This window comes from Leopardus geoffroyi, chromosome E2, assembly GCF_018350155.1.
Source record: "Leopardus geoffroyi isolate Oge1 chromosome E2, O.geoffroyi_Oge1_pat1.0, whole genome shotgun sequence".
Taxonomy (NCBI): Eukaryota; Metazoa; Chordata; class Mammalia; order Carnivora; family Felidae; genus Leopardus; species Leopardus geoffroyi.
In genome coordinates, this window is record NC_059335.1 from 860,238 (window position 1) to 884,083 (window position 23,846).

The 23,846-nt window shown below is 46.6% G+C and overlaps 2 protein-coding genes across 2 annotated transcripts in view; both read left to right on the top strand.

The window, feature by feature from the left end:
* The window catches only part of LOC123577859 (zinc finger protein 814-like), a 33,057-nt gene extending 20,541 nt beyond the window's left edge, over nt 1-12,516 (top strand). The window contains exons 3-4 of the mRNA XM_045440170.1: nt 11,025-11,103; nt 12,249-12,516. Coding sequence (XP_045296126.1) covers nt 11,025-11,103; nt 12,249-12,282 — 113 coding nt within the window. The 3' untranslated portion in view covers nt 12,283-12,516. The remainder of the gene's footprint in view (nt 1-11,024; nt 11,104-12,248) is intronic.
* A 239-nt stretch (nt 12,517-12,755) lies between these two features.
* On the top strand, nt 12,756-22,369 carry LOC123577863 (zinc finger protein 345-like). The gene is made up of 3 exons (XM_045440175.1): nt 12,756-12,978; nt 15,419-15,545; nt 18,809-22,369. The coding sequence occupies exons 1-3, from the start codon at nt 12,946-12,948 to the stop codon at nt 21,043-21,045; spliced, it is 2,397 nt and encodes a 798-aa protein (XP_045296131.1). The 5' UTR covers nt 12,756-12,945; the 3' UTR covers nt 21,046-22,369.
* Nucleotides 22,370-23,846: the final 1,477 nt, after the last annotated feature.

Here is a 23,846-nt window from a genome sequence, read left to right on the forward strand (position 1 = left end):
ATAGGGCCATTCTTAACTCTTGTTACAGTCGTTGGTTTAAAGCTAGTCTGTCTGATATAAGCATGGCTACTCTGGCTTTCCCTTGACATCTATTAAGAAGATAAATGTTTCTCCATCCCCTCACTTTCAATCCGCAGGTGTTTTAGGTCTAAAGTGAGTCTCCTGAGGGGCCTGGGCGGCTCAGTTGGTTAGGCGACCAATTTCAGCTCAGGTCACGATCTTGCAGTTTGTGGGTTCCAGCCCTGTGTTGAACTGTGTGCTGACACCTCAGAGCCTGGAGCCTGCTTCGGATTTTGTGTCTCCCTCTCTGTCTGTCCCTCCCACAAGCTCTCCCTCTCTGTCTCTCTCTGAAAAATAAGTATTTAAAAATTTTTAAAAATAAAAAAATATAAAGTGAGTCTCTTGTAGACAGGATGTAGATGGCTCTTGTTTCTTCATCCATTCTGACACCCTAAGTCTTTTGATTGGAATATTTAGTCCATTTACATTAGAGTTATTATTGGCAGTTATGAATTTAGTGCCATTGTATCACTTGTTGTTTTAAAAAATTTTTTTTAATGTTTATTTCTTTTAGAGAGAGAGAGAGAGAGAGAACAAGCAGGGGAGGGGGAGAGAGAGAGGGAGACACAGAATCCGTATCAGGCTCCAGGCTCTGAGCTGTCAGCACAGAGCCCGACACGGGGTTCAAACCCATGAACCATGAGATCGTGACCTGGGCCAAGTAGGACGCTTAACCAACTGAGCCAGCTAGGCGCCCCTGTATCACTTGTTAAGTCATTGTTTCTGAAGATTTTTTTCTGTTCCTGTTTAATCTTTGTCACTTTCAGTCTTTCTTTCCCACTCAAAGAGTTCTCTTTAATATTCTTTGCAGATCTCATCTGGTGGTCACAAACTCCATAATTTTTGTTTGTCAGGGAAGCTCTTTATGTTTCCTTCTCTTCTGAATGACAGTCTTGCTGGATAGAGCATTCTTGGCTGCAGATTTTTCCCATTCAGCACAGTGATTCATGCCACTCCCTTCAGGTCTGCCAGGTCTTTGTGGAAAGATCTAACCTTATTTGTCTTGCCTTGTAGGTTATGGATTTCTTTTCCCTTTTCCCTTTTAGAATTTTTTCCTTATGTCTATATTTTGCAAATTTTACTATGATATGTCATGGTGTTGGCCTGCTTTTGTTGATTTTCTTTTCTTTTTCTAAATTTACATCCAAGTTAGTTAGCATATAGTGCAATAGTGATTTCCGGGGTAGATTCCTTAACATCCCTCCCCATGTAGACCACTCCCCATCCCACAACCCCTCCAGTAACCCTCTGTTTGTTCTCCATATCTAAGAGTCTCATATGATTTGTCCCCCTCCCTGTTTTTATATTATTTTTGATTCCCTTCCCTTGTGTTCATCTGTTCTGTGTCTTAAAGTCCTCATAGGAGTGACGTCATATGATATTTGTCTTTCTCTGACTAATTTCGCTTAGCATAATACCCTCCAGTTCCATCCATGTAGTTACAAGATGGCAAGATTTCATTCTTTTTGATTGCCGAGTAATACTCCAGTGTGTGTGTGTGTGTGTGTGTGTGTGTGTGTGTGTGTGTGTGTACATACACACCCCACATCTTCTTTATCCATTCATCCATCGATGGACATTTGGGCTCTTTCCATACTTTGGCTATTGTTGATAGTGCTGCTATAAACATTGGGGTGCATGTGCCCCTTCGAAACAGCATACCTGCATCCCTCGGATAAATACCTAGTACTGCAATTGCTGGGTCGTAGGGTAGTTTTATTTTCAAATTTTTTAGGAACTTCCATACTGTTTTCCAGAGTGGCTGCACCCGTTTGCATTCCCACCAGCAGCGCAAAAGAGATCCTCTTTCTCAGCACCCTCGCCAACATCTGTTGTGCCTGAGTTTGTTAATGTTAGCCCTTCTGTCAGGTGTGAGGTGGTATCTCATTGTGGTTTTGATTTGTATTTCCCCGATAATGAGTGATGTTGAGCATTTTTTCATGGGTCTTCTTTGGAGAAATGTCTATTCATGTCTTTTGTCCATTTCTTTACTGGACTATTTGTTTTTTGGGTGTTGAGTTTGATAAGTTCTTTTTAGATTTTGGATAGTAACCCTTTATCTGATATGTCGTTTGCAAATATCTTCTGCCATTCCACTGGTTGCCTTTTAGTTTTGCTGATTGTTTCCTTCGCTGTGCAGAAGCTTTTTATTTCGATGAGGTCTCAATAGTTCATTTTTGCTTTTGTTTCCCTTGCCTCTGGAGACTTGTTGAGTAAGAAGTTGCTGTGGCCAAGATCAAAGAGGTTTTTGCCTGCTTTGTCCTCAAGGATTTTGATGGCTTCCTGTCTTACATTTAGGTCTTTCATCCATTTTGAGTTTATTTTTGTGTATGGTGTAAGAAAGTGGTCCAGAATCGTTTCTCTGCATGTCGTTGTCCGGTTTTCCCAGCACCACTTGCTGAAGGGACTGTCTTTATTCCACTGGATATGCTTTCCTGGTTTGCCAAAGATTAGTTGGCCATAATTTCTGTGTCCATTTCTGGGTTCTCTGTTCTGTCCCACTGATCTGAGTGTGTGTTCTTACACCAGTGCCATACTGTCTTGATGATTACAGGTTTGTAATGCAGCTTGAAGTCCACTGCTTTTGTTGATTTTGATGGGAGTTCTCTCTGCTTCTTGGATTTGGACGTTTGTTTCCTTCCCTGAATTAGGGAAGTTTTCGGCTATAATTTCCTCAAATAAGCCTGCCCCCTTTTCCTCTCTCTTCTTTCTCTGGGACTCCTATGATATGAGTATTACTACATTTTGTGGAGTCGCTAAGTTCCCTAGTTCTACGTTCATGATCCAATATTTTTCATTCCCTCTTCTTTTCAGCTTTATTATTTGCCATAATTTTATCTTCTATATCACTCATTCATTCCACGGCTTCTTCCAACCTTGTTGTCATTACAATCCATCAGTTTCACTTCTCGGTTTTGGCATTCTTTATTTCAGGCCGACTAGTGTTTCGTTCTTTTATTTCTGTGGTAAGGAAGTCCCTGCTGTCTTCTGCGGTTTCTCAAGGCCAGGTAGCATCCTTATGATTGTTGCTTTAAGTTCTATATCAAGCATATTACCTATACCTCTTTTGATTAAATCCCTATCTGTGACTTCTCCTTGCTCTTCCTTTTGCGATGAATTCCTCCCTCTTGTATTTTGTCTAGGTCTCTGTCTTCTTCTCTGTGTTAGGAAAGCCTGCTATGTTCCCTGATTCTGAGAGTAATGGCTTTGTTAAAAACAGGTCATAATACTGACCAGAGCCTTGGTGCTTCAGGTGCCAGGTATATGCTGTGTGTGTGCTGTGTGCAGTCTGCTGCTGTGTTTTTGCTGCTGTTTCCCTCAGGTCACTCTTCAGCAAAGTTTCTCCATTTCACCACCGGGGAGTTTTTGCACCTTGTCTAGAGTGTGGTAAGTTTTAACTAGCTGTGCTCTCATCTGCTTGATGAAAGAGCCCTGATGCTATTTCCAGTTAACTGAAGCTTTGTAGCACTCTGTGGTCCGTAGTCTTGTATGTGCGGGGTGTTTGTGCTGGTCTTCAGTGGGAAGGGCATGCTGCTCTGGTTCTCAGGCACGCTTGCCCTAGTAAAGAGGCAGTGGCAGAGTGCAGATTGGTGGGGCTTGGTGTAAGCAGTTCTGGACTCCACTGTTTGCGCTGTGCTGCTCACTGAAGTCAGTCCATCCTGATGAGTGGGCGATGAAAATGGCACCAGCCCTCTTTCTCATTCCCGAGAGGGAAGTTCATGCCGGCTGGTGTCTGGGAAACCCTCAGAGATGAGTGAATCATCTCCCTGCATGTGGCCCAGGTGTCCCACAGATCCCTGGCTTCACGGCATCTGTGTCTGGGCTGTCTGCCCATCTGGCAGTGCAGTGCACCTGTGTTATATCCCAGGCAGGCTGGCTGAGTTTTAAAACTCCAAAGTTTTGGGGCGCCTGGGTGGCGCAGTCGGTTAAGCGTCTGACTTCAGCCAGGTCACGATCTCGCGGTCTGTGAGTTCGAGCCCCGCGTCAGGCTCTGGGCTGATGGCTCAGAGCCTGGAGCCTGTTTCCAATATTGCGTCTCTCTCCCTCTGCCCCTCCCCCGTTCATGCTCTGTCTCTCTCTGTCCCAAAAATAAATAAACGTTGAAAAAAAAAAAATTTAAAACTCCAAAGTTTAGGGGCCTGTCGTGGTGCAGACCCACACCGGTCCTCTGGAGTGGTGTGGGGGGTGTGTTTTGCCATGCTGGTGCTGATGCAGGTGTGTCCTAGAAAGGCAGTTGCACCAGTGCACAGGAGCTTGGAGTTTGGGGTAAAGTGCAGCAAAAACCGGCGTCTAGGTTAGCTGCCCTCAGCAGGTGTCTCTGCCCTTGTGCTAAGAGGTGGGTGTGTGCAATGGCACCTGCCAAATGTTTGGACCAGTGAGAGACAATGTCTCCTCTGCCAGATGCACCCCAGGAAGGGGAAAACATCTCTCCCAGTGCACCCCAGGGGATGCTCAGATCATGCTGTGTGCTCCAGGGCCCTGCCCTCTCTTTCCACATGAGCACTACACAGCCACCAGGATCCATCCCAGCCAATATGAGGATCTCTGAGCTCCACTCATTCTAAAAATTCACGATAATCAGCCCTTCTTGTTTTCCCTGTGAATGGCTTTAGAAAGTGTTTTCCTTGTGCAATCCCCTGGGTTCTGTGTGCTTTCTTCCTCTCTCCTGCTATGTCTCTCTGCCTCTCCCTCTCCCTACTCCTCCCCCTCTTGCTTCTCTTCCCCTTCCCCTTCACTTTCCCCTTTCCCCTTTCCCTTTACGTTTCTCTTTGTGTGTCATCTCTCTGTGATCATGGCTCCCTCTGTTCTGCAGCATACGCGGCCCTTTCCTCCCCCAAGTCATATCTCCACCTCCCTTAACTTTCACGGTGTGGCCTCTTGTCTCTTTCTTTACCGGTGCAGTTTGTCATGTCTCTCTTCAGATCGTTTTCCTGGGTGTTCAGAATGATTTGATATTTATCTAGCTGTCTTCAGGAGATGAGGACTGTATAGGGAAGGCCCTTCTGTTACTCCACCATCATAGCTCCCTTTATGTTTGTTATTTATTGTTTTATATATCTGGGTACTCTCATATTCAGGGCATAAGTATTTACAATTGTTAGATGTTATTTTTGGATTGTTATTTTTATTATGATATAGTGTCCTGTTCAACTCTTGTTATATAGTCTTTGGTTTAAAATCTTGTTTGAGGGGCGCCTGGGTGGCTCAGTCGGTTAAGCGTCCGACTTCGGCTCAGGTCATGATCTCACGGTCCGTGAGTTCGAGCCCCGCGCGTCGGGCTCTGAGCTCAGAGCCTGGAGCCTCTTTCGGATTCTGTGTGTCCCTCTCTCTCTGACCTTCCCCTGTTCATGCTCTGTCTCTCTCTGTCTCAAAAATAAATAAAAATTAAAAAATAAATAAATAAAATAAAATCTTGTTTGATATGAGTCTTGCTATTCCAGCTTTCTTCTGATGTTCATTTGCATGATAGATGATTCTCCATCCCCTCACTTTCAATCTGCAGGTGTCTTAGGTCTTAAAGGACTCTTTTTGAGGCAGCATACAGAAGGGTCTTGTTTTCTTGCTGGTTTATTGGGTGGGGGGATTAGTCTTGGTATTTTAGAGATTGTAACACCCTATGTGTTTTGATGGAACGTTTAGTCCATTTACATTCAGAATAATTTTTTTTAAGTTTATCTATTTATTTTGAGAGATAGTGAGAGACAGAGAATGCAGGAGGAGCAGAAAGATAAGGGGAGAGAGAGAGACAGAGAGAGAGAAGAAGTGTGAGAGAGAGAGTGAGAGAGGGAGAGAGAGTTAGAGTGAGAGAGACAGAGACAGAGACAGGGTCCACACTGTCAGTACAGAGCCTGATACAGGGCTTGAACTCATGAACCATAAGATCATGACCTGAGCCTAAACCAAGAGTTGGTCACTCATCTACCTGAGCCACTCAGGCACTCCCAGAGTGTTTTCTTTTTAAGTAAGCTACACACCCAGCACAGAGCCCAATGCAGTGCTCAAAGTCAAATGCAGAGATCAAGACCTGAACTGATAAGAGTAAGTATTGATGAAAATGAATTTAGTTCCATTTTATGACTCGTTTTATCATTGTTTATGGAGATTTTCTCTGTTCCTTTCCAGTCTCTATCACTTTTGGTCTTTCCTTCTCACTCTAGGAGTCCCCTTTAATATTTCTTGGAGGGCTGGTTTAGTGGTCGTGAGCCCCTTTCATTTTTGTTTTTTGGGAAACTCTTTATCTCTCCTTCCATTCTGAACGACACTCTTGCTGCATAGACTATTCTAGGCTGCATACTTTTCCCATTCTGCACGTTGAATATATCATGCCACTCCCTTGTGGCCTGCCAAGTTTCTATGGAGAGATCTGCAGCTATTCTGATGGGTCTTCCCTTGTTAGTTAGAGGCTTCTATTGTCTTGGTGCTTTTAGGATTTTTGATTTGGCAGTATATTTTGCAAATTTAATTATAATATGTATGGTGCTGGCCTTGCTTTTGTTGGTTTTGTTGGGAGTTCTTTTTCCCTCCTGGATTTGGATGTCTATTTACTTTCTCAGATAAGGGAAGTTTTCAGCTATAATGGCCTGAAATCAACTTTCTATCCCCTTTTCCCTCTCCAATTCTTCTGGGACTCCTATGATACGAATGCTATTATGTTTGATGGAATCACCGAGTTCCCTAAGTCTATCCCCATGATCCTCTGTCTTCTTTCTCTCTTTTGTTCAGCTTCATTATTTTCCCTAATTCTATCCTCTATATGACTTATTTGTTCCTCTGCTTCTTCCACCCTTGTCATTACATCCAATGTGTTTCAAATATCAGTCATTGCACTTTTCATTCCTGCCTGATTGTTTTTTAACTGTTTTGTTTCTCTGGTAAAGACCTCCCAGATGTCTTCCCTTCTTTTCTCAAGCCCAGCAAGTATCCTCAGATTATTGCTTTAAGTTCTCCATGAGTATATTAATTAGATCTGTGTTAATTAGATCTCTGGCTGTGATTTTACTGTTGTTGTTGTTGTTGTTGTTGTTGTTTCGAATTGTATGTATTTATTTTTAGAGAATGAGAGAGTGAGACAGGAGATGGCTGAGAGAGAGGGAGAGTGAAAATCCCAAGCAGGCTTCTTGCCTAATCACAGAACCCGATATGGGCCTCAATCTCATAATCCGTGAGATCATGAACTAAGCCAAAAATCAAGAATTGGATGCTCAACCGTCTGAGGCGCTCTGGCAGTAATTTTGTCTTGTTCTTCCTTTAGGGAAGAATTCCTCCTTGTGGGCATTTTGTTTAGGTCTCTGTGTTCTTCTGTATATTAGAGAAGCCCATCAAATTTTCTTTTCCTGAGAGTAATGGCTTTATTAAGGAGAAGTCATATAGTGTCCATGGCCTGGTGCTTCAGGGAGTGTCTGTTGTGTGTACTGTGTGTACTCTACGGCTGTGATTTGCTGCTCTATCCTTCGGGCCAGTTGCTTGCAGAGGTTCTCCTTGCCCACAGTGGGCACTGTTTGGTCCTTGGCCTGAATGTGGCAAATTTTAACTAGGTGTCTCAGGCCTGCTTGTTAAATGAGACCTGATGCTACTTCCACTAGAACTGAATCCTTGCAGAACTCTCTGGTCAGGAGATGTGGTGTGTGGGAGGGTTTCTGCTGGTCATCTTTCGAATGGGCCCACAGCTGTGGGACTTAAGCCCACGTGGCCCAGAAGGGCAGTGCTGGCAGAGTGCAGGTGGGTGGGACTTGGTGTATGCAGGTTAGGAAACCAGTGTTCCCCTGTGCTGTTTACTGGAGCTGGATTTTGCTGAGGGGCAGTGGAGGAACATGGCACCAGCCAACCCCTTTGATCCTGGAGAGGGGTCTCCATGCTTACTGCTCTCAGGGAAGCGCTCCCAGAAGGGTGAATAATCCCCCATGCATCCAAGGCAGTTTACAGAGAGCCGTTTTCACTCTGTCTGTCTCTGGGATGTTTGCTTGCCAGGAGCAGTGCTTTGGGCTCTATCCCAGCCCAGTATGCTGACTTTTACAACTCAAAAATTTAGGGACATGCTGTGGCAGGGGCCTGTGCTGATTACCTGGGATAGGGTCTCTCCATCCTGAGGCTGATGCGTGTTTGACCGAGAGGGGCGGTTGTCCCAGAGCACGGGCCTTGGGACTTGGAGCAAGCAGGCTAGGCAGCCAGTGTCAGCTTGAGCCACCCTCAGCAGCTCTTCTGCATCTATGCCAAGGGGCATGGGAGGGAAATGGTGCAGCTGGTTCTTTTGTTCCCAGGGAGGCATCTCTGCTAACACACTTCTCACAGATGCACTCCAAGAGGAGTGAACAGTGTCTGCCCTGTGGTCCCTAGGTGTTCTTCAGATCGTGCCTTCTGACTCCAGGTTGCTTGCCTGCCTTCTCTAGAGGAGTAGGGCAGATGCTCAGGGCTGCATCCCAGTGAAACCCACCAACATTTAGAATCTAGTCTCTGAGCCCTGTTGGTTGCAAAAGCTGCCAGGTGTCAGGCCCTCTCATTTCTCCAGCGAATGGCTTTGGGGAAGTGTTTTCCTAGTGCAATCCCCTGTGGTCTCCTCCCTGCCTCCCTCCTTCCCTCCCTCTCTCTGTCTCTCTCTCTCTCTCTCTCTCTGTCTCTCTCTGTCTCTCATCTCTCAGGGATCCCAGCCCTCTGCAGCCCCCCAATCTGTTTCTTGCCCAAACCCCATCTCTGCACTTCCTGCTTCCCTTGATGTGACATCTTCTCTCCCTCTAGTTGTGCAGTTTGTTCTGTTGAACCCAGGTTGATTTTATGGGTATTCAGAGTGATTGGATAGTTATTTAGTCGTGTTTAAGGGAAAAAATGAGCCTAGGATCCTCCTACTCTGCCAGTATCTTAGCTCCTCCCCTCCCCCAGTCCAAAGATGTCTAATGGACACCTCCTGAGTTTCTCTGCAGTGAGCCAAGCAATCTAAAGGCTTAAATGAATGGAGTTCCAGGGGCTCCGATGCCAAGGAGTCCACACACTGAAGCCACCCACCAACGTGTTTCTTTTGCTGGAAACTGTACATCCACAAGAAGGCCATTAGACTCAGGTGGCTCCAATGCCTTAGCCACCTACACCTCACTTCAAGCAAATTCTTGGAAATGCCTCAAGGGTCAGAATTCAAAACCCAAGCGTACCCTGTCTCTGACAGGCAACTAGGCTTTCCCATATAAGATAGTTTCTGAAGCTATAGCCAGTCATGTAACGTGTTTCCTTTTCTTCTCATTTTGCTCTACAAAAGCCTTTCCCCTAGTTGGGTTTGGGGCTGCCTGATTGGATTTGGTGTTTGCTCAAACAGGCACTTCTAAATTTTAATGTACCTCACTTTATTTAAACAAAACTAATAAAAGTAAAAACCCACAGGACTCACATTTACTCATGGTGCACGTAATAATGAGGGCTGCCACACAGCCCTGTGTAATATTACATAAAATGTCCTCTTCTTTTTTTTTTTTTTTAAATTTTAAAAATTATTTATTTATTTCAAGAGAGACAGAGTGTGAGAATGAGAGGGGCAGAGAGAGGGAGACACAGAATCTGAAGCAAGCTCCCGTCTCTGAGTTGTCAGCACAGAGCCCGATACAGGGCTCGAACTCATGAACTGTGAGATTATGACCTGTGCCAAAGTAGGACACTTAACCCATTGAGGCACCCAGGCGCCCCTCCAACGTCCTTTTCTCACAAAATCACCTCTTGTTGTTTCCATCACACCTGCCACATTCTAACGTACAATAGGACTTAGTATTCCTGCTTCATGTTTCCTGTGTTTTTCTTGAACACGATAAAAGGCACATGAAGACGGGACTGCTTCTCTTGTAACTGAATTTTCCCATGCATCTACCAAAAGTTCTTGCAAACACATTATGTGCTCAATGCACATTTTTTAGAACAGTGAATAAACATGACATTTGAATTTACCTCTCATTTTAACTATTCTGGGTACCCTAAATGTCCTCTTTAAGTCTCCAAATTAGTGTGAAAATTAGTAAATGAAATCTTACTAGAACGGATTCAGGAGGCCCTGGAGGGAGACCTCTCACGCAGACATGGCATGCATAAAGAGCAGGAGGAGGGGAGAAAACTTTTGTCTTGACAAGGGAGGACACATTCCCAGTAGGAAATTAATCTCCTGCCTTTCACAAAGAGAAGGATGATCTCTCCTTGCCCCATTAAGGAAACACTAACCATGGCATGCAGCCAGTGAAAACCCGCCACAACCTCAAACTCTTGTTCTTCAGTGAACTTTTGTTGAAAGCAACTCTCCCCAATCTCCACCTTAAACCTACTAAACCCAGACTTTTGTGGTGCCTAAGTGGCTCACTTGGTTGAGTTTCCAACTTCAGCTCAGGCCATTTTTTTATGGTTCATGAGTTCAAGCCCCACATTGGGCTATCTGGTGTCTCCAGGAGCCTGCTCTGGATCCAATGTGCCCGCCCCCCGCCCCCCGCCCCTCTCCCACTTGCTCTCCCTCTCTAAAAAATAAGTAAACATTTGTGAAAGTAGCTCTGGACCTTTATTTTTTTTTAAATGCTGACTTTCCCTCTGTCTCTTGAACCTTGCCTGTGGATCGCCATGGTGTGGTTATCCTCAGTTGAAATTCCTTTGTCATTCCTGAATAAATTCAGTTTGCTAGTAACGTAACTGGCTATTTATTTTTAAGCTGGACAGTAGTATTGTTCAATGCTTGTAGGAATGAAAACGTCACATTCTTGAGATAAAACCCTCACAAAAAGCAAGTATTGGTTTAGCACAGTCACATGCTCCATTTGGTTCTATCTTTTCTCAGACTTACAGCCTGCTTCTAAAATTTCTGTTAGTTTGTAACTGTTTTTTACTCTTTACTGATGTGTAGGGAGGTGGAATGTTGGTTTGCCCATAGGTATTTCTGGCACTGTCTTAAACCACTAGATAAACGTTGTGAACTGCTTTCTGAAATGGGCATTTCACATCTGATTTTCTAGGATACACTCAATTCCTACTGCCAGTGCCTGAAGAAATGAGAATCACTTCCCAGCAAGGAGATGAGGTCATTGGGTTCAGATAATCCTTTACTTCAGGGTTCAGATTCTCCCTCTGCACACTCGCTCCAACTAAATGGCAACGTGTTTGGTACCAAATATAGCATCCGTTAACTTGCTCTCTGTTTGGGATCGGTGTCAAACTCCTGGCAGGAACTGAGTATATCTGGGAATGTGGAGTAAGTAAAGATGGATAAAAATGTTCCTTAAAAGATGGGAAGACATGGGGCGCCTGTGTGGCTCAGTCGGTTGGGGGTCCAACTTTGGCTCAGGTCATGATCTCGCGGTTCGGGGGTTCGAGCCCCACGTCAGGCTCTGTGCTGACAGCTCAGAGCCTGGAGCCTACTTTGGATTCTGTGTCTCCATCTCTCTGCCCCTTCACCACTCACACTCTGGCTCTCTCTCAAATGTAAATAAACATTAAATTAAATAAATAAATAAATAAATAAATAAATAAATAAATAAATAAAAGATGGGACAACAATCACGATATGGGCATATGAAGTTTTGTGTGGAACCAGAGGCTGACGTTGTCAGTTTACCTAATTCAGGGTGGCCTACCATCCCTGTCACGGACTTGTATAGGGTGTGACAAAGGGAACCACAGGCCCCAAATGGAGTCACTTCTGCTGGGTCATGTCACCAAAGCAGGGCACAATACCTAAGCTCCTACAACATCAGCACTACCCAGAAATTTAGTTTCCACTGGTCAGTGAGGAATTTTGTGGTCAGCACCAAAAGGGTAATCGGCCACACGAATGCGTCCTCTGCGTCGCCCAAAGATGAGGTATTCCGCTGAAGAGACCTTTTTGTCCCCTAACAAAGTGACCTCGCCTGACATAATCCTTTTTTCTGTTTATGAACTTCTTGTTCTACCTTTAAAAACCTTACCCTTGGGGCGCCTGGGTGGCGCAGTCGGTTAGGCGTCCGACTTCAGCCAGGTCACGATCTCGCGGTCCGTGAGTTCGAGCCCCGCGTCGGGCTCTGGGCTGATGGCTCAGAGCCTGGAGCCTGTTTCCGATTCTGTGTCTCCCTCTCTCTCTGCCCCTCCCCCGTTCATGCTCCGTCTCTCTCTGTCCCCCAAAAAATAAATAAACGTTGAAAAAAATTTAAAAAAAAAAATCTTACCCTTTCTGTAGCTCTTTGTTGCTTCCCTCAACTTGCTAGATGTGATGCTGCCCATGCACAAATGAGTGACTGATCCTGAAGACCTTCAAAATGCACTGGGCTGAATTTTTATGGTAACGAGGACTCTTGTATTGTTCCTGACCAATTGCAAAACTGACTCTAACGCTTCAGGCTGCAAGCATTTGAAGAGCAACATCTTTCCAGCAGTGCACGGCCTCCTTTGATTTCTTAAGTGCTGGACACATTTGAATGATGTGTCATTTACCTCAGGAAGAGGAAGTGGGAGCAACTAAACTACTAGTTTTAGGCTTTGGACCTTAAACCAACAAAGCCGCTCCCTCTGGTACGAGCAGCACTTTGCAGGAACTCTCGGGGACAGCTGGCCGAACTCTGGAAGTCCCTGGGGCAGAAGCCCCTTCGGGGGCCGCTGTAACTCTGAGATCTATGGTACCCGGAAAAGCGTGGGGATACAGGACGCAGGCAGCAGCCAATGACGGAGCAGGACGAGGCATTTGTGAGCATGCGCGGCGCGTGGGGGTGGGATTTCCGGCCTCTTCACGGCGGACGATTTTGGCCTCAGGTTTGTTTACCCTCAGAGGTTAGAGATCCCACCTTTGGATCTTGGTGACAAAGTGACACCAAGCGAAGGAAGGCGCTGTCCTTTCGCACAGACTGGGACCCTCGAGTGCCCGACGCCGTCCGGGCAGCTCCGCGCTCGCTGGACCTACAGAGTCCGATGGCGGCGGCCTCGACTAGGAACCCGGCTGAGGTAAACGCGCGGCCCCCAGGCCCACCCGCCCCGCCCCTGACCCTCCAGGCCCGAGCGCGGGGCGCCTGCTCGCGTCCCTGCGGCCCAGGTCCCGGTGTCCGGGCCCGGGAGGCGCTCGCGGGCGGGGTCCCCGCGTCTGAGCGCCGGCGTGACGGGGTGCGGGAACGAACGGGCTGCAGGGGAGGGGCCGGCTGGTGCAGGGCTGCAGGGGGCCTGCGCCACCAGCGGGGCCCGGCAGGTCTCGGTTGTTTCAGCGAACGCAAGGTGCAGCGGCGCCCGTGAGGCCTGTCCCCTGGCTGCCTGACCAGTCCATCCATGCTGGCGGTGTGCCAGGCGGTGTAACCCGGGTGTAAATAGATAGGCCCGATCTGGCTGCGGAGAGGACAGATTGCAGGGGTGGGGGGCAGAGGGGGCAGGGAGCGCAGGAGGGGGTGCCTGCGCCAGTGCATGTGATCGTTGACGGGCCAGAACGGTCACCGTGGATGGCAGAGAAGCGGTTGCATTTTGGCCCCGGGTTTGAGAAGGGCCAAGGCAAATTTGGGGTGTTGCAGGTGACAGGAGAAAGGGAGGGGTCCCGGAGTGCCTGGGGGCTTGGGTCCTTTGAAGTATAATCTGCCAGTTATTTGACGGGCAAAAGTGAGTTTGCTGGAGAACGAAAGAGCACCGCGGTCTGGAACAAGCACGCTGAGGCTCCACAGTAGGCCAGTGTGGAGGACACGAGAGAGGTAGGCGTTTTTAAAGGGGAAGGGGCGAAGTTGGGAAGGCTGTTAAAATCTGCAAGTCCCTGAGAGTCAACTGGGAATTGAAAGTGTAGTGGCTTCCCATTGGCTGAGCTGTGGGCGGGGTGGTCCCGAAAGCCTGTCTTTTCCCCTCTGGGCTAGTAGAGGAGGTAGCTTCCCAGTCCCCAAGTTCAAGTGTGTCGTCCTGCCGGGTCTGCACTGATCGTGGCGGTAGTGCGCGAGAGCTCCCCCAGCTGCGTCCTCCCGACTCCCTTTTAGTGAGGTTTCCCGTTATTAATTTTCAGCGGTCCTGGCAGCGGAAGGGGTGGACGCTGCCATCAGCTGGACGGAAGGTGGCAGTAGGTTGATGGTCCTTGGAGATCTCCCAAGTTGCTTGGACGTCGTTGAGTCTTAGGTGTTCAGAGAGGCGTGAGTGACGTCATCCAGTGGGCAGCGGGACAGGGAAACCCGGGAAACCGGGGCAGGTTTCGGGATGGAAACTTTGAAAAGTGACGGCAGTAGTGTGGCCCCGGCGGAGGTTTGGGTCACATTGAGGAGGGGGTGCAGAGTAGGGGGGCAATGCTGTTAGTAGGTCAGAGGGCCTTAGTGAGGTGTGCTGAAGCGTGGTTCCCTGGCTCGGCGCCTGGTTGGGGCTGCTGGGCAGTGCGGGCACAGGCGAAGGAGAGAGAAAGATGTGGCAGATGGATGGGTGGGTAAGGCTTCCGTGGCATGATGGGACAAGAGATGGCTGAGGACAGCTAGGAGTAATTGCGGCAAGGTGACAGGGAGTCTGGGGCTGCCCTTTATTCCGTGGTGTAGGGCTTCACCAGAACTCTGTGGTGCGCTTTTCTGGTGTCCGGGCCGTTTCACAGTCTTGCTGATGGATAAGGTGTGGGGCCAGTGTGGTCACTTGTGCGTCTCTGTGCCTGGCAGGGAGACCTTTAGGGCTGGGCTTTTCACAAAGGTCCAGTGCAGAGTGGAGGGTTGTGACTGTTGGAGGGACAGCATGGGCAGCAGAGAAGTATTAGAGGGACTGGGAGTATCTGAAACGGCTGCGTGGCTGTGGGTGTGTGTCCCTGACGCAGGGTCCCCGGCAGGCGAGGGGGACTTCTCGGCCGCATTTGGGGCTTTCCCTGTGGTGGGATCCATGAGAGTGCTGGGGTTGTAGTGGCACCTGTTTGAATTTGTGACACATCCTTTGGGTGTCATGTGACAGGTACCAGTGTGAGTCAAGGGGGCATCCTTTGGTGTGGGGCAGGAAGCTGTGGGGGCGCAACTGTGGGGTCTGAAGGTGTGAGGGAGATGCAGACTACAGGGTCATGTTCACTCGGAGAGGGAGTGTGAGTGTGAGCTTAGGGTCTCAGGGCCCTGGGATTGGAGAGTGACTGGTCGAGGTGGGTCCATAATTGTCTGTGTTTGAGGGCACATTCGGGGAGACTCCACGGGAATGTCCAGGCAGAAAGGATGGCGCTTGGGGGGCCAAACCCAGATTGGCCCCCGCAGATTGCATGTACGCACCCCCGGCCTGTTATTGCTGAGGACCGAACACAGGGATCGGTGGGATGGTGAGGAGACGGTGGCATTAATGACACCAGGACCTGGCATTTGTTCTGAGGTAGGAGCTGGGGTGGCTGGGGAGAATGGGGTGTATGTGTCAGGGTTTAGATTGTGGGTTCCCCGAGAGAGAATGTTCATGGTGCCATCTGTCCGTTTCATGACAGGGTGGTGTGACCTTTGAGGACATTGCCATCTACTTCTCCTGGAAGGAATGGAGACTTCTTGATGAGGCTCAGAGACGGCTGTACTATGACGTGATGCTGGAGAACTTTACACTTATATCCTCCCTGGGTAAGGCCCTCACCCTCCCCAGTGACCTGGCCTGGGCTCTGTATTCCCGCTTTAGCCCCCAGCTGCCCATTCCCTAGGGGATGCTTTGTACCTCTTGGGTGTGGACTGTGGGCCCTGCTTGCTCCCCCAGCTTCCGTGGTGGTTGCATTTGTTGCTAAGGCTGGGTTGTTGGTGTGCCCTTTTCTCTCCCCTGCCGTTCCAGTGCTCTCTGTGCCGAACCTTCATAGAGTAAGATTCAAGGTCAGTAGTCATGCCTTGAGGATAATGGATTGCACCTTGCTTGCTCTCTCCCTGGCTGGGTCTGTTTGTTCAGATCACTGCCATTTCTGTGGCCCGGGTTTTGATCTCTTCCTCTTGAAGCCAGTACTTGTGCCTGCCTTTGCCAGAAATTGCACACATTGGCTTGGTCATACTTAAGTGGACTCTGGCCACTTCTCAAGACTATCCAGTGTGGTGCTTTTATAGTGTTTACATCTTTATTCCTACCTCCCACTACTCCCTGCACCTTTGTTAAGGTACAACTGACAAATAAAATTATGTTATTGAAAGTGTATTATTACATTATAGTTTGATACACTTACACTTTATGAAATTTTTACCAAGATGAAGGTAATCAACCTAACAATTACTTGACATAATTACCTTTTCTATGGTTAGTGATAAGAAAGCTTAATATCTACTCTCTCAGCAAATTGTAAGTGTACAGTACAGTATTCACAAGTGTAGTCAACATGCTGTCTCTTAGATCCTCACATTCATCCTATAAATGAAATTGTGTATCCATTCCCAGCATTTCCATTTTTCCCAGTCCTTAGCCTCTGGCATTCTAGTTTCTGTCTTTATTAGTTTGAATAAGAAATACCATGCAGCACTTTTCTTTTGCTTTGTGGCTTATTTCACTTAGGGTAATGTCTTCCATTTCATCCATGTGGTGGCAAGTGTCCATTTTCCTTTCTTTTTTATCACCAATTATTACTATATATGTGTGTACTAAATGTTTCTCACTGTATCTTCTCACACACACCTATTCATGTTTCTGTATATTAATTTTTCTTTTTTAAATTTTTTTTTTTTCTTTTTTTCAACGTTCACTTTTATTTTTGGGACAGAGAGAGACAGAGCATGAACGGGGGAGGGGTAGAGAGAGAGCGAGACACAGAATCTGAAACAGGCTCCAGGCTCTGAGCCATCAGCCCAGAGCCCGACGCGGGGCTCAAACTCACGGACCGCGAGATCGTGACCTGGCCGAAGTCGGACGCTCAACCGACTGCGCCACCCAGGCGCCCCTGTATATTAATTTTTCTGAATGATACTGTAGTGGATGTGTATGCACAGACACCGTGTGGATACTGATTTTCTTTTCTTGGGATACATACATAGAAATGGCAATGGTGGGCTATATGGTAGTTCTGTTTAAAGTTTTGGAGAGGCCTCTGTAATATTTTCCGTAATGACTTCCCTGATTTACAGTCCCAGCCAGTGTTCAAGGGTTCTATCTTGTGCACATCCTCACCAACGTGTTACCTCTTGTCTTTTTGGTCATAGCCATTTTAACAGGTAGCAGGTGATATTTGTGATTTTTTATTTGCATTTACTGATGATCAGTGCCTTGATTACCTGTTGGTTATGTGTATCTATCTTCACTTACTTCTGTGTCTACGGTTCTGCTACAACTTTTCAATTAGATATAGTCCTGTGTGGTTTTTTTTTTCCTTTTGGAGTATATGCTTTTGAAGTTTCAGGGTTTGAGGTCTTAAGTTGAAGTTTTGAATCACTTTCAAGTTCATTTCCATGAGTGCTGTGAGATGTGGGTCAAGTTTCCTTGTTTGTTCTTTTGGATATTCAGATTTCAAAACAGCATTGAAGAGATTGTTCATTCCCTAGTGTATTTTCTTGGGGAAATTTTCAAATACTAGTTGCTTGTATATATTTATTTCTGGTCTGTTTATTCCATTTATCCAGTGTCCTATTGTTTTGATTATATAGCTTTGTAATGTTGTTTGAAATCAGAAATGTGCTGCCTTCAGTTTTGATTTTTGTTTCCAAGATTTCTTTGCTTCCTGTTTTAGGAGATTCGGTGGCAGGGGTGCCAGTGTCCTCTGTGGAGCAGGCAGTAGGAGTCCCTGCTGAGCAGGGACCTCAGTAGCACCCACCTGGTGGCTGACAGAGATTCCCCAGCCCCTGTTTTCTACCCGTCCCCCCATGTCTCTGCTAATATTGTCTCCAGCCATCCTTTCTGTGTGCTTGTGCTCTCTTTTATGCTTCACTGTGTATTAGTCAGTCTTGATTGGACTCTTGAGCCCTCTGAGGCTACTATGATTCATGAATAGCTGTTGAATTGATTTTTTTTTGGTAAAGGCTGGGATCCCGTATTCTACCATCCTGCCAACATCAGTCACATAGGATGCTTTTCTGAGTCTGTTGTGTGCTGAGTAGCTCTGGGGCAGTCGTGGCCATCCAGCGTGACCAATTTTCTTCAGTATTTCTAGCCTCCCTGTGCCCTGTAGTTGCTCACCTGGAGCTTACAGGGAAGAGTCCATACATGGACTGTATCATACAATGGACCTGATCCAGACATGACCAGGTGGGCTCACAGGGGCCTTTTTCTGGTGAATGGCAGCTGGGGGAGGTGTGATATCAGGACTTTGTTCAGATCACACTAGGTACCTTTGTTCAACTAGAGTTTGGTGCCATGCCAATGGCCACACCTCGTTCCTGTCTTTCCTTCTTCACTGTTGACAGTTTGTGTACTTGTGGGTTCTACTCCTTTGGTAGTCCTGTGACTTCCAGCGCAGGGGTAATTGCTCTTTCTCAGGCCTCCACATCTTACCCATTTCTCTCACTGCTCTTCCTGGGTAGTCCAACATTCACCTTCACCCATTTGCCAGAAATGTTCGTGTATCCTTAATGTGACCTTGAACAGCCACAGATTTCTTTGGATTTTTCAGCAGCCTCCTACTCAGCCAGGTGTCAGTAGCAGAAAAGAACCTTGCCAATGCTGTGGGCAGAGAAACAAGTTGTAGACCCTGGCTCTCATCCTTCCATCAAACCCTGGTTTTCTGTCCTTCCAATGAGCTGTCCACAGTGCATTGACCTTAGGGGCCCAGTAACGCAGAGCGGACCCTCCTTCACCTGAATTCCAACTCCCGTGTCTGGAATAGCATCTACTCAACTCGTGCCTACACGAGACAGATGCATATATGTGATGGGCTTACCCCTCACTGTAGTCACCATGTATTTCATGAGAGTTTCTTTGCGTTCAGGTTGCTGCTGTGGAGCAGAGGATGCGGAGGCACCCCTTGAACAGAGCGTTTCTGTAGGTGTGTCACAGGCCAGCACGCCCAAGGCAGCTCTGTCTTCCCGGAAGACCCACCCCTGTGAGATGTGCGGTCCGGTCTTGAGAGACGTTTTCCGCTTGGCTGAGCACCAGGGAAAACCAAGCAGCCAGAAACTGTTGAGGTGTGGGGCATGCGCACAACGATTTTACTTCAGCGTAAACTTTCAGCAGCAGCCGGAGCAGCACACGGGAGAGAAACCATTCAGAAGTAGTGTGGACACGGTCTCTTTTATGAAGGGATATGGATTCCATGATTCAGGAAAACCCTTTATCTGTACAGAGGTTCAGAAGGACTTCCTGCCTGGCTTGGTGCGTCTGCAGCAGGACGCCATTCATACTGGAGAGAAGCCAAACACAATCAGCCAGTGCAGGGCAACTTTGCAGAGCAGTAAAGGTCCTTACACTCGGGGAGAATGCAAGGAAGCTTTTGGTCCCAAATATACACATGTTCAGGATCAGGGTGTCCAACCTGGAAGTCCATGTTTTGTGTGCAGTGAATGTGGGAAAACATTCAGGCAAAAATCTTTATACACTATCCACCAGACATTCCATACTGCACAAGGACATCATGAGTTTGGCGAAGCTGAAAAATCCCTTAGACGAAGGTCAGCTCACAGTCTGTACGGAAAGACTCACACTGGGTCTAGGCAATACACGTGCAACAAATGTGGGAAATCCTTAAGCCACAAATCAGTACTTACTCATCCCCAGAGATGGCATAGTGGAGAAAGTAATCATGTTTGCAGTGGATGTGCAAAATCTTTTAGCCATCGCCAGATGTTGATTACACGTTCTGTTCAAACCTTAGAAAGGCCTTATAATTGTGGTGACTGTGCAAAACGTTTTACCTCTATCTCTGCTCTCAGTTATCATCAGAGATCTCACACAGGGGAAAGACCTTATGAGTGCAGTGAATGTGGGAAGTCTTTTATCTCCAGTACTGGCTTCCGTTCTCACCAGAGTGTTCACACTGGAGAAAAGCCTTATGAGTGCAGTGAATGTGGTAAATCATTTTTCTCTAGGTCTGACCTCCATTATCATCACAGAGTTCACACTGGGGAGAGGCCTTATGAGTGCAGTGAATGTGGCAAGTCCTTTCACCGAAGAAATAACCTCAATGTACACATAAAGGTTCACTCAAGTGAGAGGCCATACGAATGTAATGAATGTGGAAAATCTTTGAAGTGTAAGTCTTCATTCATTCAACACCAAAGAATTCACACAGGAGAAAGGCCTTATGAGTGCAGTGAATGTGGGAAATCTTTTACCACTAGTTTTGTCCTTCGTTCTCACCAGAGAGTTCACACCGGAGAAAGGCCTTATGAGTGTAGTGAATGTGGGAAATCCTTTACTGCTAGCTCTGTCCTCCATAATCACCAGAGGGTTCACACAGGAGAAAGGCCTTATGAATGCAGTGAATGTGGGAAAACTTTTACCACTAGTTCTGTCCTGCGTTACCACCAGAGAGTTCATACTGGAGAAAAGCCTTATGAATGCAGGGAATGTGGCAAGTCCTTTCCCCGAAGAACTAACCTGAATGTACACATAAAGGTTCACTCGGGTGAAAGGCCTTATGAGTGTAATGAATGTGGGAAATCTTTTAAGTGTAAGTCCAAACTCATTGAACACCAGAGAATTCACACAGGAGAAAAGCCTTATTTGTGTAGTAAATGTGGGAAATCTTTTAGTCGTAGCCACGCCCTCCAGTATCATCGACAAAGTCACCTTGGAATAAGGCCTTATGAGTGTAATGAGTGTGGGAAATCTTTTGCTTGTAGTTCTTCCCTCCGATCTCACCAACGAGTTCACACTGGAGCAAGACCTTATGAGTGCAATGAATGTGGGAAATCTTTTACAGCTAGTTCTGTCCTTCGTGCTCACCAGAGAGTTCATACTGGAGAAAGACCGTATGAGTGCAGTGAATGTGGCAAGTCCTTTCTCCGAAGAAATAGCCTCAATGTACACATAAAGGTTCACTCGGGTGAAAGGCCTTATAAGTGTAATGAATGTGGGAAATCTTTTAAGTGGAAGGCAACATTCATTCAACACCAGAGAATTCACACAGGAGAAAGGCCTTACGAGTGCACTGTATGTGGGAAATCTTTTATCAGTCATCCTGCTCTTAGTTATCACCAAAGAGTTCACACTGGAGAAAGGCCTTAGGAGTGCTGTGAATGTGGGCAGTCTTTCAGCCAAAGCTCCAGTCTCACTCAACAACATAAAGTATAGTAGATGAAGCCCTTCTGAGTGATCAATTATGAATTGTTTATGTTCACTAGAAGTTGTATTTCTCTTCCTATCCTCTATTCAGGATTAGCAGATGATGTCTTTGGGAGGTAATTTGAATCAGAATGGGTCATGAGTGTGGATGGAGCCCTCATGAATGGGTTTATTGTCTTCATACCAGTTCTAAGAGAGCTTGCTTCCTCTGTGTACCATGTGAGGACCCTTTTGAGAAGATCATCTATAAATCAGGAAGTTGCTCCTCACCAGACATGGAACCGGACCCTATAGGGAATGTTAGGTTGGCTATCCAGCCTCCAGAAAGAAGTTTGTGTTGTTTGCAAGTCACCTAGTTTGTGGTACTTTGTTAGAGCAGCCTGAGCTAAGACATGTGAAGAATGTGGGCAGTCTTTTGGCGAAGGATACAGTTTCATAAAAATCAGAAATTACCCTGGGTAAGGCCTCATGAGTGAGGGGAATGACACAATTCCTTTTGCCAGTCCTCTGTCTTCATGGCACACTTAGAGTTCACACTGCCAAAGGGCGTTAAGGTAGCAGAGCAGGTGGTATTTCCTTGAGTAGTGTAATCACAGTGGAGGAGTGCCTTTGTGAAGCAGCCACTTAGCTGGAACAAACCTTGTTCACTTGAATGTCCGCAGTGGAGTGACTTACCCTCAGTTCCAGCTATTTGGGAAAACTTGAGGAGCTGTGTTGTGCTTCAGATGTGTCCGGAGTCATTGCTAGATTGAAGTCACTGCCAGTTTCTATTACAAATGACTCCACTTTGATTCCTGACAGGTTCCCTAATGTGTATCAATCACCGTCTACATGCTTAAGCATGTTACCCCTGCACATTGTCATTGGTGATGGACATTATGGATAATTGGAACTTCACATTCCCTTCTAAGTTAGGACATGGATGTGATGCAGTGTTTATTCACAGTAACTGATCTGAGATTTGGATAGTGTCTTGCAGATAAAGAGTAAATGTCTTAGGATATTGTTGGTCTTGTGATGCTTGTGATAAATCTATGCAGCATCCAAGTCCCAACACAGGTAATTGCTGCCACATGTTGCTCTGGTTTATGCATTAATAAATGCCTTTTTTGTTTAATAACTTTAGTCTTAGGTGTTGTATTCTAATGGGTTATTTGAAAGCAGAATTAGGCTCTTCCAGCAGTAAGGAGTGAACAGATTTCATTGCATCCCAAGCTTGCTGTGTCCTGGAGAGGATAATTGCAAATAAATAATATGTACCTGGGCACTCTCCAGCTTGGGTGTGAATTTGCATTATGACCCACTACCTTTCTTATGGGCTGAATTGTGAATCCAAAATACCTATGTTGAAGTTGTGGCCCCCAGTATGTCAGAATGGGACTATAGTGAAACACAGGATGTTTAAAGATATAATGAAGTTGAAATGAGGTTGTTAGGATGGACTTTTAGTATGACTGGTGTCCTTATAAGAAGAGGAGCTGAGGATAGAGGACCAGAAGAATGACCATTTGAAGACAGGGAAATCCCCATCTCCAAGCCATCCCCATCTCTCTCCAAGGACAGAGGCCTGAGAAGAAACTAACCCTGCTGATTTATGTCCAGTTTCTAGATTCCAGACTTGTGGGCAAGTAAATTTCCGATGTCAAATCACCCATGTGGCACATTATTATGGCAGTTCTAGCTAATAGAGTCCCCTGTGTTCTGTATCTGGATTCTGTGGTCTGGATGCCAGGATTTTTCCTGTGCTCAGAGGTCACCCTGAAGAGGGAGCATCTCCAGTGGTTATGAAACCATCTCCAGTGGTTGTGGAGACCACATGAATATTTTGCTTGTCCACAGCTGATACCACATGCTGCCAGGCACTGTTGAGTGGAATATCTACCCCAAAAGCTTCAAAGGAGCCATGTGACCTGATGCACACTATTCGTGTGTTACACCACGGGGGCAAGGGAACTGTAATCGGTAATCTAGAAGATAGGGCAATGAGGGAATAGAGGAGACATCAGCCACTTAGTGGAGTGTATCTCTTATAAATATGTATCCACGGGTGTTCTAGTGACCGGGCAGGATCAGTGTGTACAGAAATTCTTCACTATCCACACATGTGTCCTGTGTCCAAGAGGTCACTGTCATAAAATAATCCAAAGGTGTCTGAACTCGCATATCCTCTCTGGTGTTTACGTCTCGAGGCCATCGTGCGAGAGAGGAAGAGGATACAAGACAAGGGTGGTTGATTGTCCAGAGAGGTAGCTTTTTTGACACGCCTAGCCAGCATTGTTGTTGGTACCAGCTGTGCCTGTGGCAGATGCTTGTTCTGAAACATTCACCTCCCAAGTAGTCTCCCAGGTACTCCCCAGCCTCCTTGGCTGTAAAAACTGGTCGTCCTGGAGTTGGTGGTGCAGGGACCGACTCCTCTTATGGGTGCCAAAGTCACGCTTCTGTCCCTGAGTCCGTAAATAAACCATTTCTCCTCAAGCTGGACTTCTCAACCTTTTCCCTTGCTTAAGGTTTGGAGGTCATTTTCCGTATACATCCCTTCCAGGCAATACTACTAGTTTCTTCTCTGGAAGTATACCACTATTTACCCATTCGTCTGTTTGGACCATTTGGGTTACTTAGAGTTTTGGCGTTTGTAAACAAAGTGCTCTCTAAAAATTTTCATTACCGTTCTCTATGTGGATAGAGGTTTCCTTTCTCTTGTGGTGTGACTCAAAGCGCAATGCCCGTCACAGGTAGGTTAGTGC

What these genes read in the sequence shown, in the direction of transcription:
- LOC123577863 (XM_045440175.1), top strand. Translation starts at nt 12,946, where the DNA reads ATGGCGGCGGCCTCGACTAGGAACCCGGCTGAG. An exon ending in CGACTAGGAACCCGGCTGAG is followed by an intron (nt 12,979 to 15,418) that starts GTAAACGCGCGG and finishes GTTTCATGACAG; the next exon opens with GGTGGTGTGACCTTTGAGGA. An exon ending in TACACTTATATCCTCCCTGG is followed by an intron (nt 15,546 to 18,808) that starts GTAAGGCCCTCA and finishes CTTTGCGTTCAG; the next exon opens with GTTGCTGCTGTGGAGCAGAG.